The 17,521-nt window shown below is 42.6% G+C and overlaps 1 protein-coding gene across 2 annotated transcripts in view; it reads right to left on the bottom strand.

Moving 5' to 3' along the window:
* The window catches only part of LOC136876357 (sodium-coupled monocarboxylate transporter 1), a 176,744-nt gene that overhangs the window by 80,943 nt on the left and 78,280 nt on the right, over positions 1–17,521 (bottom strand). For both annotated transcript variants that reach the window (XR_010860577.2, XM_067150234.2), the window contains exon 3: positions 4,646–4,711. Coding sequence is in view for 1 of the 2 variants with exons in the window: in XM_067150234.2 (XP_067006335.2) it covers positions 4,646–4,711 (66 nt within the window). In the remaining variant the exon portion in view is untranslated. The remainder of the gene's footprint in view (positions 1–4,645; positions 4,712–17,521) is intronic.

Below are 17,521 nucleotides of genomic sequence, written 5' to 3'. Positions count from 1 at the left end.
GATGCTTTTTCGTGGTTTCCCATTTACACACCAGGAAAGTGCTGCGGCTGTACCTAATTAAGTCTACGACCGATTCTTTCCAACTCCTAGCCTTTTCCTATCCCATCGTCGCCATGAGACTTATCTGTGTCGGCGCGACGTAAAGCCAATTGTAAAAAAGGAAAAGAAAAAAAGAAGCATTTTTGGTGCAGAGCATACGCAAAAATCCTGAAAAGGGGCAGCAAACAAGCAGTTTTCCTTCTCAAGACTAGATCACTGTCTACGATGACATATTTTAAATAATGTGATCAAATAAAGTTTTGCATATTACAACTGCACACGGTACATATTACAGTACCTTGTGATAGTTCGTGTATCACTCTCCACAACATTTTTATTATTGCGTGTATTCTCTATTAAGTTATTAATTTCGTGTGTTAAATGAACAAGCTGGAAAGTTTTACATAGTATATATTGTTTATATGTGTAGAGTATTTGGGAAATTCAGAGTTATTTACAGAAGACATATCATAAGGTAAACTTATAGGAGCCACTTCCGCGACGTCGGACTTAACCAGGAGTATTGCATCAGCTTGATATCTACGGACCCAAAGTACTATTTTAAGGTATGGCTTCGCGGGACGACTCGTCGGAGAGTAGCTGGTTGTAGGTGTGGGGAATCTTTCCCCGAATTTGATAGCTTTAACCCATGCTGCGTACATTATGGCAAGTTGGAGGGGTTTTAGACGCGGTTCAGTATCTATTTGTTGTCTGTTGTACAGTGTTCATGGGTTGTCTAAGGTTTAGTATCCATTAACTACTGTCTGTTGGCATGAATGTGTTGTTGAATTGCTATGCGTACTGTCTACGGTCTAGTTTCAAAGCGTAGATGAGTCTTGTGAAAGACAAACGAGTATTTCTGAAAAGTGAACAGTATGATTGCACTTGTGTTAAAATCAATGAGTGGCTAAAATGGTACAGTATAACCATGGTAATCCGAATCAGGATACCATGTGTTGGTGGAACAATCCCTGATAATTGGTGCGTTCACAAAGTATTGAAATGTGGTGCCGTTATTGCTGTTGCCTATCCGATTACTATAGTCTATGCATAATAGTAGATTGTTATGGTTGATTTACCATGCTTTAATTTCGGCTTCTTATTTGTACACTAGTGTCCAAGAGTGAAGCGTAATCACTAAACTAAGTCATACCGTCTGAGAGGAATGTTAGACGGATTGCTGAACAAACGGAAGCTGAATCACACACCATATGTCACACAACTTGTCCAAAAAACAGTGTCAGAAAGGTTCTGATAGCTAAGTACACCTTTGACAACAACTAACAAAGCTTGGCCATGCCTTCCACAAAAAAAATATGCTGTTAATAGGGTGTATGGTTACTCGTAACGGCCACACATGCTTCGCAGCGACGTGGCATGTTCTCTATCAAATGATCCAAGAGCTCTCGTGACAGTCGATCCCATTCCTCCGAAAGGGCAATGCGAAAGTCTTGGAGGGTCCTTGGTGGAGGCTTACGGGATGCAATTCGCCTCCCCAATGCATCCCAGGCATGTTCTATATGATTCAAATCCGCAGACCTTGCTGGCCAGTCCATGCGATGAATGGCTTCTCCAGCGAGAAATTCATTCACCAGAGCAGCGCAGTGCGGTCGGGCATTATCGTCCATTAAGAGGAAGTCTGGACCAACCGCACCTCTGAAGAGTCGAACATGTGGTCTCAGTACCTCACCCCTGTATATCAGAGTGTTAACAGTATTTCTCGGACCACCCATGAAGATGTGCAGGTCCGTACGGCCATTCAACATGTTGGCGCCCCACACCATGACGCCACCACCACCATACTGGTCCCGTTCCACAATGTTCGTGCGGTTGTATCGGCTACCCGTTCTCTCCAGATTAATGTGAGACGGGAATCATTCTGCAAACTGAAGCGGGATTCATCTGTGAAGAGCACATGCCTCCATTCATTCATGGTCCAGTTTCGATGTTGACGGCTCCACAGTAAACGGGCCCGTCTCTGTGCTGGAGTGAGCTGGACGCACTCCGCTGGACGTCGGGCAAACAGCCCTGCTGTTCTGAGCCTCCGCTATACAGTTTGCCGGGGAACGGCAACCCCCGAGATGGCTGCAAAGTCCACCGACAATTGTCTTGCAGGTGCACTCCGATTTCGTCGGGCGGTTAAGGCCAGATGCAGGTCCTGCTGTGGGGTGGTTACCCTTGGTCGACCTGGTACTGGCCTACGACTAACATCTCCTGTGTCTCGAAATCGTCTCTTAAACCTGGAAATGACCCTTTATAGTACAGTCAAGGATACGACGACTTCGGTCTGTGTCTGACATGCTTCCAGGCGGCCGAGTATTCTACCCTGCAAAACGGGATCCAAATGGCGTCGTTGTGCCATTATGTTGTCGCGTTCACCACGAGGCTACACTCCGCACACTATAACAGAGCAAAAACGACTGAGAGAATATGGGGCGCAGGCACTTGCTGTGTTTACCTTGCGGTTACGCTGCTAGTCAAAGCTGGGAACACTCCTTTCTTATACAGAGCGAACACGTAAGGTTGGTAGGTGCATATGTCGTGCGATTTGCGGTCTATTTCCTGTTGCCCTGCTTACTCGCAACTTATGCTTAACTTTTGGACACTAGTGTATGTACACTGCTAATGAAGAAAATTGAAGTGAATGAGTGGATTTCGAAACAAAAACGGGCAGTGGAGCATAAGTAAGCATGTTTACATACCTAGTCAATGCAACGTACAAACTGACATATTTTAAAATGAATAGTTCGGAAAGGGGTCTTTGTGTAGTGGTAGACAAAAAAACTAAATAATAACAAGATTTTATTGAAAATAAGCAGGCTAAACACTTTTTCTGAACTGTTCACTGAAAACCCCTTGAGACGACCCAGCGTACCACTCTTTGAATACCATTGGCCCAAAAAACGCCTCGCCCCGTCTCACAAAGGGACAGCTGGCAGAAATCGAGAAAGTCAAAGCTTTTGTGTGTATCGAAATTTACGCCGTTCTATTTGGTCTACGTCCTAGGCAGAGATCAGTTTTATGTTGAGAAACTACACCTGGACGTTTTATTACCAGCCACAATGGGCTATAGGAGGACGATGCAAGAATTAGGTGGCAAAAGAACATATATTCGGAGCGATGCCCATGCCACTGATGCGATGATGTTTCAGGAATAGAGGTGAGCAAACTATTGTCTAAGGCATATAAAGACCAGATTTCCTGTGCTCGGTATCCATCATCTGATTTTCCAAACTCAAGGATTACATCACTCAGGTGCAGACTGCGTTTGCGAGCGCTGTAGAGAGCTGTGTAGAAGATAGGTAGAGACACGAGTCTTCTTCTACCGCTTTTCCCACGCCTGCGGGTGCGAGCTGTCTCGCACATATAGATGGCTTTGTTTTACGGCGGAATGCCCTTCCTGACGCCAAACCTATGCGAAGGGATGTATTCACTATTGCGGGTTTCTGTAGTGGTTTGTAGTGTGGTGTGTTGTCTGAATATGAATAGGAGAGTGTTGGGACAAGCACAAACACCCAGTCCCCGAGTCAGAAAAATAATCAATCACGATGAAAATCCCCGAATCAGTCTGAAATCGAAATCGGGACCCAATAAAGGCAGAGGCACGAGTATTTCACGAAATTAAGCAGCGTGGATTGAAGTGTAGCCTACTACAAGTTTCCTATTTATATCTTATGTGTCAATAAATATTGCATTTCATATGGCCATCGCGGAAGTGTTTTCGTCCGTTTCCTGATCGGTCGTCCTCATCAATGATCTTCTTCTTCTTCTTCTTCCGATTTTCCAACACCTGTGGGGTCATGGGTGCGAATTGTGTCGCACATGTGTATTTGGCCGGATTCCCTTCCTGACGCCAACCATATGCGGAGGGATGTTATCACTATTGCGTGTCGTTGGTAGTGTAGTGTGTTGTCTAAATATGAATGGGAGAGTGTTGGGACAAGCAAAAACACCCAGTCCCCGAGTCAGAAGAATTAATCATATGCGTTTAAAATCTCCGACCCGGCAGGGAATCGAACCCGGGACCCTTTAAACTGAAGGCCTCAAAGCTGACCATTCAGCCAAGGAGTCTAACACCCTCATCAATTGACTCTCAGAACAAATCCCAAACAGTTGATGAAGACAACTAATTGGAAGGCAGTTTAATGCACCCATAAAGGAAATTCACTTACCGCTACAAAACCGTGGTGAATTTGGCAGAGTTTTACGAGATATGAAACACAAGGTCTTTAATTAGATGAATATTGTCGATTGGGGATAATAATCTTGCTGTTTGTTTCTTAAAACAACAATCGTCATGTCTGTCCGAGTTGGAGATGTTACGTTGAAAACCGAAGCTAAATATCTAAAACCAAAATGTATTTTTTCGTATTATCCCTGTCTCAAATTTGTATGTGGAATACCTTAATAAGGATATTTTTGCAAACAATAATCCTATATAATGATTTTGTAGAAATATTATTAATATTTAAGTCAGACAGGTAGAATGAGGCAAAATTCTAGACTTTCATAAAATTGAACAAACGCAATATTTTGCAGTAAAATTCTAGAGAAATATGATCTTAATAATCAATCCATAAAAATAATAGCATTTATATGAACTTACCATTTTCAAGCTGAAAAGTACGGAGCCGAAAATCCGACTGCGTTTGTCGAACCTCATCTCCAAGTACTACAACAATAAAGTAATGTCATACATTATCATAAAATATTCTTTCGCAGTGAAAAATGTAATTATATTAACAAGTGCACTGATATATACATTTCTACTATTGTGATACCTTTTATCAGAAGGACACTGATTTATAGGCTACGTATCAATCTCATAAAAACAAAGCTCATGACTAGGGCTAGGATGTTCAGGAAAAGTCATATTTTTTCTGTCTCTTTTTTCTTGCCTGATTATATTTTGGTGCAAATCAAGTGATTATCGTCACAAATAAACGATTTCTATTTGTCATATAAATGCATATTTTGGCTATTTTTGTCATAAGGTCATATTTTGAGCTATTTTCGTAGAAATGTCATATTTCGGCGGTTTGACGACAGCTGTAGCTGTGCAAAATCATCTTCAACTTACGTAGTGCGAACTAGTATTCATGAAACTGCTTCTTGGTATCACATCTGCAGTTCATACAAGTGGAATACTCTGCCTCTTTTATCAAGATTGCGCGGATTTTGTTTTTTCAAGAGTTTGTCAGAGAGTCTGGCATATATTAAGTCCAACTTTGGAATTATATCGAGTGCAATCACTCGTTTAGAAGCTGCTAGCTTAGAAATTCATGGTACCGGGCGAGTTGGCCGTGCGCGTAGAGGCGCGCGGCTGTGAGCTTGCATCCGGGAGATAGTAGGTTCGAATCCCACTATCGGCAGCCCTGAAAATGGTTTTCCGTGGTTTCCCATTTTCACACCAGGCAAATGCTGGGGCTGTACCTTAATTAAGGCCACGACCACTTCCTTCCAACTCCTAGGCCTTTCCTATCCCATCGTCGCCATAAGACCTATCTGTGTCGGTAAAGCCCATAGCAAAAAAAAATTCATGCAAGTATTGAAATTGTGAGAAGTGTTGAACTTTCAGTACAACAATCACATGGAATAGTTTGCGACAGTGTACAACGTGAACTTCAAAACGTGCTCAATCGAAATGACTGTTTTCGCTGTGTGTGCAAGGTAGGCCCTAAATGATGTTCTTAGAGGAGAAGGTACCAGTACATTTCAAGATGAATGCATACTCGACAGCAGTGATTTAACGTTATTTAAGTATGCATCAATAACGCCTTGTGACGTAGATAGGAGCTTCTATTCTTACAAGAATGTGTCAAGTGATAATCTGAGGTCTTCCGCGCCTGATGCTTTGAAGATGAATCTTGTCATACACTTCACTTCCACCCGCGGAGAAGAATTAAAAAGGTATGTGAGTTTGCACTATAGGCCCTGACGCCCTACCATAACGTATTGAAAGTCATCTACTTAATTCGTTTCGTGGTGCTCAATTTATACTTTAACGTACTTCGGTAATATTAATGAAATCTGGGCTTAAACGTTCCAATATATTTTTAAAATTATATTGATTTCTAGTTTTCTCATATTTCAAACCACCAATTCAGGGAGCAAATATGTTTTGACTTTTAGAATGTTGTATGATCTCATAATCTCAGCGAACTTAGTACTTTATAGGTATGTGTACACAAATGTTTGATAAATGAATGGACAATAGACTGAATAACTGCTAAACATGTATATTCAGAAAATTAACAGGAAAGTAAGAATAAATTATTAAGTTAACAAATATGAATCAAGAAATTGCCGTTTCGACCAAATTCAAAATGGCCATATTTATATTAATCATTTTCGGGTCATATTTTGTAATTTTTGCGTTATACTTCGTCATTTTCGAGGTCATATTTTCTTGCTTATTTGGGCTACTCATGACTCATGAAAATTGGCCCAGAGAAGGGAGTTATTATTTTACGGTAATCTAAACTTGATACATGCATCCTTTTCCCTATTACTACATTAAACATTACGATTAAACTTATTAACTATTCCAATCCAATTTGTAAATTGTAGTTTTTGACGTTTATTTATTTTGTTCTAGGCGTTAACAGAGTTATATGGTCTAGGACAATCATGTATCTTACCCTCCCTAAGTTGTATTAGTGCTTACTTTTGTCAAATCAGTCTTTATAGTGTTATCCTGCAATTACAGCATACATTTTGAATGAATCGAATGTCTGAAATAATGACTGAGTGCCTATATGAATTGGTGAGTGAATAATTTCATGATAGAATTGTGTTCGTGCATGAATGAACAAATAAACACTCTTCTCACCCAGTCACGGAAAACCACCAACTGGGGAGAGAGTTCAACGGTGTTACCCTCGAAGACGCACAACAGTTTATGTGCCTTGGACAGGTCCTACCATTCCATTATCGCCGGCATTTAGAAATCGAAGCACGAAAGAAGAATAGCAGGAAAATATAGATGCAGACTGGGTCTCGGTCCATAAGTGGCCACGGCTGGTCCGTGGTCCACCAGCTCTGCACTCTGACCGGCAAACCGAGCAGAGGAGGGGTGGCTACGGCTCTACCGTGGCTCTACGCCTCTGCATTCGGGAGACCAGACAGGGCTAGACCTCATGGCTGGCCCCATCCGTCGGCTGTCCTGAGAATGGTTTTCCGTGGTTTTCCATTATCCTACACTAAGGCGAATGCCGGGACAGTTCCCAGTATAGGCCAAGGCTGCCAACCCCCTCGCCTTCTCGGAGCATTTCCTTCACCGTAACAAATCTCCCGGCCTGAGAGACGGCGTCACCGTCTATGAAGCCCGCCTCCCCCTTCAGGGGAGGAAAAAGTATGCTGATCGTAAAACTGATAGATCGAATCAGAAATACGGGCTTACTTTGCAGAACTGGTATGAAAGACGGTTTAATTCAAGCCGACCTTGAAATGGAAATGAGGAGGACATGTCATGAGAAGTCCACATGATCGGAGGAGCAAGGTGGTCACGGAGTGGATACCCCTGGAGATAGTGAGACGAAGGGAAAGGCAGAGAAGAAGACAGGGTAACGATCTGAAGATCCACACGGGATCATCACGACCAACGACAGCCGGAGACAGAGTTCAGTGGTAACAATTGAGAGAGACCTTTGCCAAGTAATGGGAACCCTATGAACAACAACAACAACAACAACAACATAGTTTATATCCTAAGAACTTAGTAAATAATTATCTTAGGATTGATTTCCTTTTCGCGCAAAAGCCAGTAATTTATTTTGCAGGTTACTGTGTTTGATTGTACAGTGTTTAACTTCGTAATGCACTTCGTAATGAAATTAACATACAGAAGCCTTACAGTGCAAGAGTTAAATCATTACTCTTGCAGTTTGATTCGACGAGCGGAATGAAGAGCCACGAAGTTACTACACGGCGCGGCATAGAGAGGAAGAGGTTGTTTATCGTACAGTAACTTATGTTGTTCTAATACATTTCATTTAGCCCTGGTGGTCTACAGTGAGCGAACTTCAGTACGACCAAGTACTACATGCAATCTATAAGCGTTAGTATCCATCTAACCGTCATTTTCACAAACACATCTTCATTCCTACCCGGCCAGGGTATCATCCATCAGCACTGCTAAACGCTTGCCACCCTGCTTGGTTTCATTACAATCCCCACAGATATTTGAGCTTCCTTACCCGGTCATTTTTGATAAATCACTAGTCTAAGTAAAACTAGTACGCCATTACTCCCAACAAGGTGAGTAGAGGGGGAGTCGATTCCCACCTTAGCCATCATCGAAGTGATTTTCTATGGTTTCGCACTTCTCCTCCAGGCAAATGCCGGGATGTTGTCTAGCCTAAAGCCACAGCCGTTTCATTTCCTCTTCCTTGTATATCCCTTCCAATTTTCCTATCCCACTACAAGACCTCCGTTCAGCATAGCAGATGAGGCCTTCTGGGCGAGGTACTGGTCCTCCTCCCCAGTTTTATTCACTCGACCCAAAGTCTCACGCCCCAGGACACTATCCTTGAGTTGGTAGAGGTGGGATCCCTCGCTGAGTCCGAGAAAAAACCAACCCTGGAAGGTAAAGGGATTAAGAAGGAAAGAAAGAAATAAAAGGGAAGAAAAGAAGAAGGAAAATGTGAGGAATGCACTCCTCGAACCTGGGACGTCCGTGTGGAAGTAAGGGACGATGACAGTACGATTATTATTATTATTATTATTATTATTATTATTATTATTATTATTATTATTATTAGACCGGCGGTGCTACAAATTTTCACACTCACATTGCCAACATGTGTGAGGTGCTGTTACACCAACCCCACGGGCGCGTGCCCACCTCTTACCCGAAGCAGGTAATTTTTTTTTTTTAATCCTGGATCCGAGGGCTGGTTTGAGGTCCACTCGGCCTATGTAATTACAACTGAGGAGCTATCTGACGGTGAGATGGCGATCTCTGTCTACAAAGCCAAGGATAACGACCGAAAGGATACGTCGCGCTGATCACGTGGCACCTCCGAGCTGACCAGCGATCGGTTGGTAGACCAAGGCCCATCAGGAATATTGCGCCATGGAGTTAGTCGAGCTTTTAAATTTTTAAGGGCCATTTTCTCCTTAAATAAAGGTCAATAACACAAACCTTAATTAAGGTTGTGATCACTCCCCTACCTCATCGTCTGTGTTGGGGTGATCAAAGTAGATCAAAGTTGGAAGGAAAGCGAAGGAAATCGATGATCCCATAGCAGTGACCTCCATTTGCAAACTGCGTTCTGTATCTCATCACAGCCCTATTTAAATAGAATCTGAGGATGTCCACTTGATTGGACGAAAAATATTATTATTATTATTATTATTATTATTATTATTATTATTATTATTATTATTATTATTATTATTATTATTATTATTATTATATAATTCACAACTTTACAATTGGGTTTATGAGTTTCTTCGGTACAATGTACATGGAAGAAGTACTATTTGGTACATACGCACATATGATTCATACATATCGGCATATACTTAACATTGTTGACAAATAGACTTGACAGATACACTGACTGACAGAGCAAATGCAACACCAAGAAGGAGTGGTCAGAACTTTATGCCAATTGCAGGGTAGACTGACGTCACTGAGGTATGCTGATGATGTGAAATGCGCCGCTGTGCTGCGCACGTAGCGAACGATAAATGGGACACGGCGTTGGCGAATGGCCCACTTCGTACCGTGATTTCTCAGCCGACAGTCATTGTAGAACGTGTTGTCGTGTGCCACAGGACACGTGTATAGCTAAGAATGCCAGGCCGCCGTCAACGGAGGCATTTCCAGCAGACAGACGACTTTACGAGGGGTATGGTGATCGGGCTGAGAAGGGCAGGTTGGTCGCTTCGTCAAATCGCAGCCGATACCTATAGGGATGTGTCCACGGTGCAGCGCCTGTGGCGAAGATGGTTGGCGCAGGGACATGTGGCACGTGCGAGGGGTCCAGGCGCAGCCCGAGTGACGTCAGCACGCGACGATCGGCGCATCCGCCGCCAAGCGGTTCTTCAGCATGTGCAAGACACCCTGGCTGTTCCAATATCGACCAGAACAATTTCCCGTCGATTGGTTGAAGGAGGCCTGCACTCCCGGCGTCCGCTCAGAAGACTACCATTGACTCCACAGCATAAACGTGCACGCCTGGCATGGTGCCGGGCTAGAGCGACTTGGATGAGGGAATGGCGGAACGTCGTGTTCTCCGATGAGTCACGCTTCTGTTCTGTCAGTGATAGTCACCGCAGACGAGTGTGGCGTCGGCGTGGAGAAAGGTCAAATCCGGCAGTAACTGTGGAGTGCCCTACCGCTAGACAACGCGGCATCATGGTTTGGGGCGCTATTGCGTATGATTCCACGTCACCTCTAGTGCGTATTCAAGGCACGTTAAATGCCCACCGCTACGTGCAGCATGTGCTGCGGCCGGTGGCACTCCCGTACATTCAGGGGCTGCCCAATGCTCTGTTTCAGCAGGATAATGCCCGCCCACACACTGCTCGCATCTCTCAACAGGCTCTACGAGGTGTACAGATGCTTCCGTGGCCAGCGTACTCTCCGGATCTCTCACCAATCGAACACGTGTGGGATCTCATTGGACGCCGTTTGCAAACTCTGCCCCTGCCTCGTACGGACGACCAACTGTGGCAAATGGTTGACAGAGAATGGAGAACCATCCCTCAGGACACCATCCGCACTCTTATTGACTCTGTACCTCGACGTGTTTCTGCGTGCATCGCCGCTCGCGGTGGTCCAACATCCTACTGAGTCGATGCCGTGCGCATTGTGTAACCTGCATATCGGTTTGAAATAAACATCAATTATTCGTCCGTGCCGTCTCTGTTTTTTTCCCAACTTTCATCCCTTTCGAACCACTCCTTCTTGGTGTTGCATTTGCTCTGTCAGTCAGTGTATTTATGAGATATTTACTATATATAAACGGCCATAATTATTAGTGGACGATTTTCATTAGTCCTCTGTGTATGGTGGATGGTTCATACCAATAAACTTTCTTACTATATGGCAAGTGGTCAGTATTGCTGCTTTTTGTAATTCTCTGTAAGTGAGAGGGTGGAGATTAAGGGCTTCAATGCTCCTGTGTAGTGTCTTTGGTATAATACCATTACATCCAATCACTACTGGAATTATGATAGCATTGTTGAGTTTCCACATGGTTTTTATCTCTGTGGCCAGATCGGTGTATTTGGAAATCTTCTCTGTATGTGTTGATTGAAGGTTGTGAGTATTGTGAGTATGTCAATTATGAAGCAGATTTTCTTGTTTTTATCTACAAAAGTCATGTCTGGTCTATTGCAGGTAATAGTTTTATCAGTGATAATACTTCTATCCCAGTAAATTTTGTAATGTTCACTTTCCAAGAGTGATTGGGGTTTGTACTTCCAATGTGCCGTGGTACAATGGATTAGGTTACTTTGTCGGGCTAATTTCTGGTGATGATTTTTGCAATTTGGTCGTGTCTGTACTTGTAGTCTGTGTTTGCCATTAATTGACAACCTGAGGTTATGTGCTGGATGGTTTCTGGAGATGTATTACATCGTCGGCACAGATCTGAATAGTCAGACGGATCATGTAGTATATGCTTTCTGTAGTTCCTTGTGGCAATGACTTGATCTTGTATGGCGAACATGAGGCCCTCTGTTTCTGGGTATATATCCGAATGTGTCAGCCACTCATGCGACGCTTGTTTGTCGATATATGGCTGATTTAACTCATTTGGATACCACCCATGAAGAGGTTTCTTTTTCCATACAACGATCTTTTCCTCATTTGTGGAGAATGGCATTGTAAGTTAAGCCGGGGTGTTCATATTGAGGGCTGTAAAACCGTTATCTGCCACAACCATTGCACTATGTAGGGCTGAGGTTTCGGATTTATGTTTGAAGTAGCACTTTAGTGATGTAATTTGTTCATTGTGTAATTTCTCATGGTCTATTAGTCCACGGCCACCATCAGAACGAGGCAGAGTGAGTCTTTCTGAGGCTGATTTTGGATGATGCATGTTGTGTTTTGTCAGTAACACATTCACTTTCGTTTGAAGATCCTTCAACTCCGTTGTAGTCCACTTTATGACTCCAAATGAGTATGTGAGAACAGGTATAGCAAACGTGTTGATGGCCTTAACAATGCTTTTTCCTGTGAGCTTAGAACGTACGATTCGTCTCATTCGTTCAATATATGTCAGTCTCAATGCCTGTTTTGTGTTCTTGTGTTGAATCCTGGCTGATTGGTTATATCCAAGATATCGATATGTTTCATTTGTTGTCAGTGGTGAGATATCTGTTGCTTCAGAGTGGATGCCCTGTGCCGAGAAAGAGCCCCTCCTAATTGTCTGAGTAGCACATTTATCGAGTCCAAATTTCATGCAGCAGATGTCTGTGGAGAATTTGTGGGTAATTGAAACAAGGTGTTCAAGTTGTCTTTGTGATGCAGCATACAGTTTCAGATCATCCATATACAGCACATGTGAAATTTTGTAGATTGTTCTTTGCTTATTTTTGATAGTGAATCCATATGTTGTTGAGTTATTATTATTATTATTATTATTATTATTATTATTATTATTATTATTATTATTATTATTATTATTATTCCAAGGTATCTGTGGAACAGCAGAGGTGAAAGAAGGTGCGGGCTGGAATGGGACTAACTACAAGTTTTAAAGATGAATTTAAAATTTAAATAAAGGTTATATTTTCAACAGATAACAACATTTAACAATTTTCACTAGGTGAAATAACAAAGAAAATCAGGTACAATGCAACTTTACAAAAGAAAGCACAAGATAAGGAGGTCTTTACAAATTCTGGACTACGAGCCCAAATTCGTCAATCCTTGAGCTCTCAGTTCACAACCACAAAATACCAAAGGGCAGAACGCTCCCAATCACACGGAGCACCAGCTCCCAGCAATCAAAATATCACGGCTCCCCGAGGCACCCTTCAAAATACCCAAAAGAGCCGACCGGCACTCAATCTTTCAAGCCTATTAAGAGGCTATAAACGGACTCTACACTTAACCGCCCTTAAGGCACACCTACAAATAAACAGGGGTAACCTGTACCCACTCCACCTGGGCCTTAGTGGACAAATACTAGGTTAATAAGAACGGCCCAAAACGCAAAAGGAATGGAGGCATGAATTAGCACTCCTAAATACACATTTTAAAACCTAAGAGGCACTCGGCCGATAATACAGGGGCTAATCCCAATCAATGGAGGTGACTAGCCTACAGAATAAATTTAACACATTAAGAAGGAAGAGAAAAACGATTACGAAAACGTAGTCACCTCAAATTCAAAAATGAAGGGGAGCTCGAGAGGGAAAGGCACTCTCTATCCCCGAATTACTGTTCAAGATAAATGAAGTTTTACCAGATAGGAAGGATTACATTTTTTAAGTTATGGTTTACATATTGTGGCGTATTTGTCAATGTGGGGTGCTAATAAATATTATGTTCATACAAATGGCTAAAAGGACGAAAAACTTGACATAGATAATGATAGGATGGTCGACCCACAACATCAAAGATCGTCAAACGGTAATCATTCGGACACCATAACGCTAGAAGCAAGCAAATGTTATTTCACTGGTGGTGACTTGTCGGACCACGGAAAGGCATGCGCTTGATGCCTCGTTGAGTCAAACCTAGTATATCAGACTTATTATTCATCAATCAGCAGAGCCAGTGGACGCCACGGCGGGCTAACCGAGAGGGCTGTCCGTGGTAAGTACAATGTTCAAAAAAAAAAAAAAAAAAAAAAAAAAAAAAAAAAAAAAAGAAGGAAAAGGTAAAGAGTGAGAGAGAACATACAACGAACTAAATGTAAGAAAAGTGAATTGATTTAAAACAAATTGTATTTAAACTTCAAATGACTAGAATAGGCAGTGTATAACAAACAAAGAATGGGAATTACAAACATTTAGCAAGGGCTCAGTCCGTTTGACAACCAAAATACAATCAATATGAATAATAATTAAGAATTCTTGGGAATAACGATTATGATTTTCAAGAAAAGCCCAAGACCAGAGTTCGACAGAAAAAAAACCAGAATTAGCACCTATTTAAATTTACTACTACCTTTTTAAAAAAAAACATATTGGTTAAGAATTAAAAGTGGGGGGGGTACATTAGTATATCTGAAAATAATGATTTAAGGCCACCCTTACAATCTTCATTTGAAACCCAAAAGAGGGCAAGAGAATTAAAGCACGTCGGGAGGCAAAATTTTTTCCATTCAATACCGGAAAAGAAAAAAAGGGAAAGAAAAAGAAAACTGAGTGAGAAGGGAAGAAAAGAGGAAAAGGAGGGGGGGGGGGGGAAATCCTTCCAGGCTGCTTAAACGCTATCACGTTGGCAATGTAAGCGACCACTCGGGCCTGTAGAAAAAGTCCAGGATGTGGCAACACTTCTATCACTTGTCCAAGCACAGTTTATTTTGGTGTATGAGATAGATAAAGGTATCAGTCTGAAGGACTCAGTTAGAATGGAGACCATGAAGCCACCAAATAATTTAACATTCAAAGTTCAAATCTTGATATAAACCACGAAAGATATAAAAAGTTGTAACATTTTGCTCACCCAGTCTGTTGATAAACAATGCAGCTATTCACAAATTAAAAGTAGGTAAAACGTCGCAACGGGCCAGCCGCTAGCGAACAGTTCCGCTCTCTCCACTCGTGTTGTTTTCCAACTCAATGTCTGACCGGGGAAATTAAGGAATAGCTTGCTTATATACGTGGTGAAGAGATTCGAGAAGTTACTCGATGAAAAATACGTAGGTGTGACGTCACAACGAGGGAGCAGCAACAGTGCCGGAGAACAGGCCAGTCAGTGAACAGCTGGGCGAGCAAGCAGATGGACGGTAGAATGCGACAGAAGGCAGAAGGTAAGATGTAGTAGAGCGGTTGTAACAATATTAAAGGTTTCGAACCTGCCCCGCAGGTTAAACTGCTGAGCTAGCAAGAAAAGATGTTAAACGGCCATTACCTTGTTGAAGAGCTACTGCCTGAAGAACGAGGCACTTCCCGCCCCCTGCTACATATTCACACACTGAGCTACATGTTATTCGAGTCGCCCGGAGACAAGAAAATCAGCAGTTGTATACCCTCGTGGAAGATTCGAGACCTTTCCTGAATGAAACAGCCACACCCACAACCTTTTATTGGTCGGTTAAAATTTACACGTCAAAAAATGAAGAAGAAACCTGTGATAGGTGGGCTACTTTCAAAACAGGCGGAAAGAAAGGATTAATATTGCCAACCCACAAATGACAGAACAAAATTTAGCAAAGACAAAACTTAGGAATACAAAATTTCTCCAAGAAAGTTCATTCCTTTACACCAGAGTGCATTATCAAAGTTTTCGGTAGAGACATCTGTTAGAGAATATCCACACTTCTTGATCAATGAAAAACAAAAGCAAATCAAAAACACATAGTGACATCTTCTGATAACCAGTAGAGTTATTTCAGTTGTTAAAGTTCAGGGTTTCTCCAGGAAGGTGGAAAATTCAAATGTGCGGCGTAGAGGTGTACCAACCGGTACAATTATTATTATTATTATTATTATTATTATTATTATTATTATTATTATTATTATTATTATTAAGATGTGCATGTTTGCGGTATTTCATTTTAATTTCATTCTTGAAGAACCGACAGCGAGGAAACAAGGCAGCGTGACTACTGTGGCAGTTTGAGCATCTCGCCTGGTCCCAAGGCACCTTGCATTCAGGGTGGTGGTGAAGACCACGACACCTGTTGCAGCTAGCTGCATGATGGTCTAGTTTAAGGCAATTGTAACAAAGTATTGTAAGTGAGGGGTGGAGGGGTCATGGATGTGATATGCCCGCATTCAAGCCTCTCCAATCCCTCAAGAAGCCCGTGCTCAAGCTACATCAACCAAACCAAAAGGTGATGATGATGATGATGATTGTTGTTTAAAGGGGCCTAACATCTAGGTCATCGGCCCTTGATGGCACGAAATGAGACGAAATGGAATGACAAATTTAAAAGTCCAAAATCCTCCACTGCCCAGAATTCGAAACGTGAGGACGAAGAATGAATGGATGGATATGAATGTAAAACCATCAGCGGATCCAACCCGCAATGCCTCACATTCACAGAAACTGACGTAAAACAATATTATTACTGACCAAGGCACTGCTTCTATAGCACAATCCTGAATCGATGATACTTGCAGTCTAAACGGGTCCAAAATCCAAGTCATCGGCCCCTCATAATGGTACTTATTGCTAGGAAAGTAGAACCATGGTATTTGTCATGTTGCGGTACTAATTAAAAGTAGCGTATACTCGCGGTATTCCACACAGTATGGTACTGCGCACAGGTAATGAAATTGCCACATGGAATACAGACCTATGGTGTTTCGCACCTTGCGGTGCCATTTACAGGTATCGCAGACCTATGGTGTTCATTCCATACGTGTACTAACCACAGGGACTCGCGCTATCCTGTGGTGTTCCTCATATAGTGGGTACTAATCACAGGCAAGCCAGAACCATGGTGTCGCTCCTAAAGTGGTACTAATCATAGATACTGTAAAAGCCGGCAACGCACTCTATTGCTACTAATCACAAACATATTTTGTACCTAACATAGTGGTACTACGCGCAAGTAAGAGCCACCCATGGTGTTCCCTGCCTGGTGTTAATAATCACAAGTAGTTTCATGGTTCTAATACAATGTTCCCTTGGTCGCCCCTTTTAGTCGCCTCTTACGACAGGCAGGGGATATCGTAGGTGTATTCTTCGTCTGCGTCCCCCACCCTCAGGGAGCAAACCAGAAGGAAGACCCAAGAATACTCAAACAGACACCCCTCCCCTCCAACTAATGACTTCTCTGTTCAAACTACTCCACGTACAACATGAAATCATTCCAAGCCACCCCAGATTGTGGAAGATAAATCCTTTCAAATCACACAAACTGATTCACAAACTCAAACCATAGGCATTCCTCCCCACTAATTTCCCATCCTTCTGCAACAAATCCACCCAATCAACTATTCATACCATAGTCACCCACACAGGTTCCTGAGAAGAAAAAAACCGTACTCTAAGGAAGCAAAACAAGCCTCAAAAGTCAAACAACACACACACACGCGCGCACACACGCACACGCACACGCACACGCACACGCACACACACACACACACACACGCACACACACACACACACACACACACACACACACACACACACACACACACACACACACACACACACACACACACACACACACACACACACACTAAGGCCCGGTTTCACAGTTTGAGTTTAAGCCGAAGCTTTAGTAAGCCACGCACGCCGCTTAAGCAAGGCTTACTCTTTGGCTTAAACACTACGAGTTTCACAGTAGGGGGACCATGTGCAGCTTTACTAAGCTGAACATCTCCGAAGTTGGTAATG

The sequence above is a fragment of the Anabrus simplex genome, chromosome 6 (genome assembly GCF_040414725.1).
Source record: "Anabrus simplex isolate iqAnaSimp1 chromosome 6, ASM4041472v1, whole genome shotgun sequence".
In the NCBI taxonomy this organism is placed as follows: domain Eukaryota; kingdom Metazoa; phylum Arthropoda; class Insecta; order Orthoptera; family Tettigoniidae; genus Anabrus; species Anabrus simplex.
This window is presented reverse-complemented; position numbering and strand designations above follow the sequence as displayed.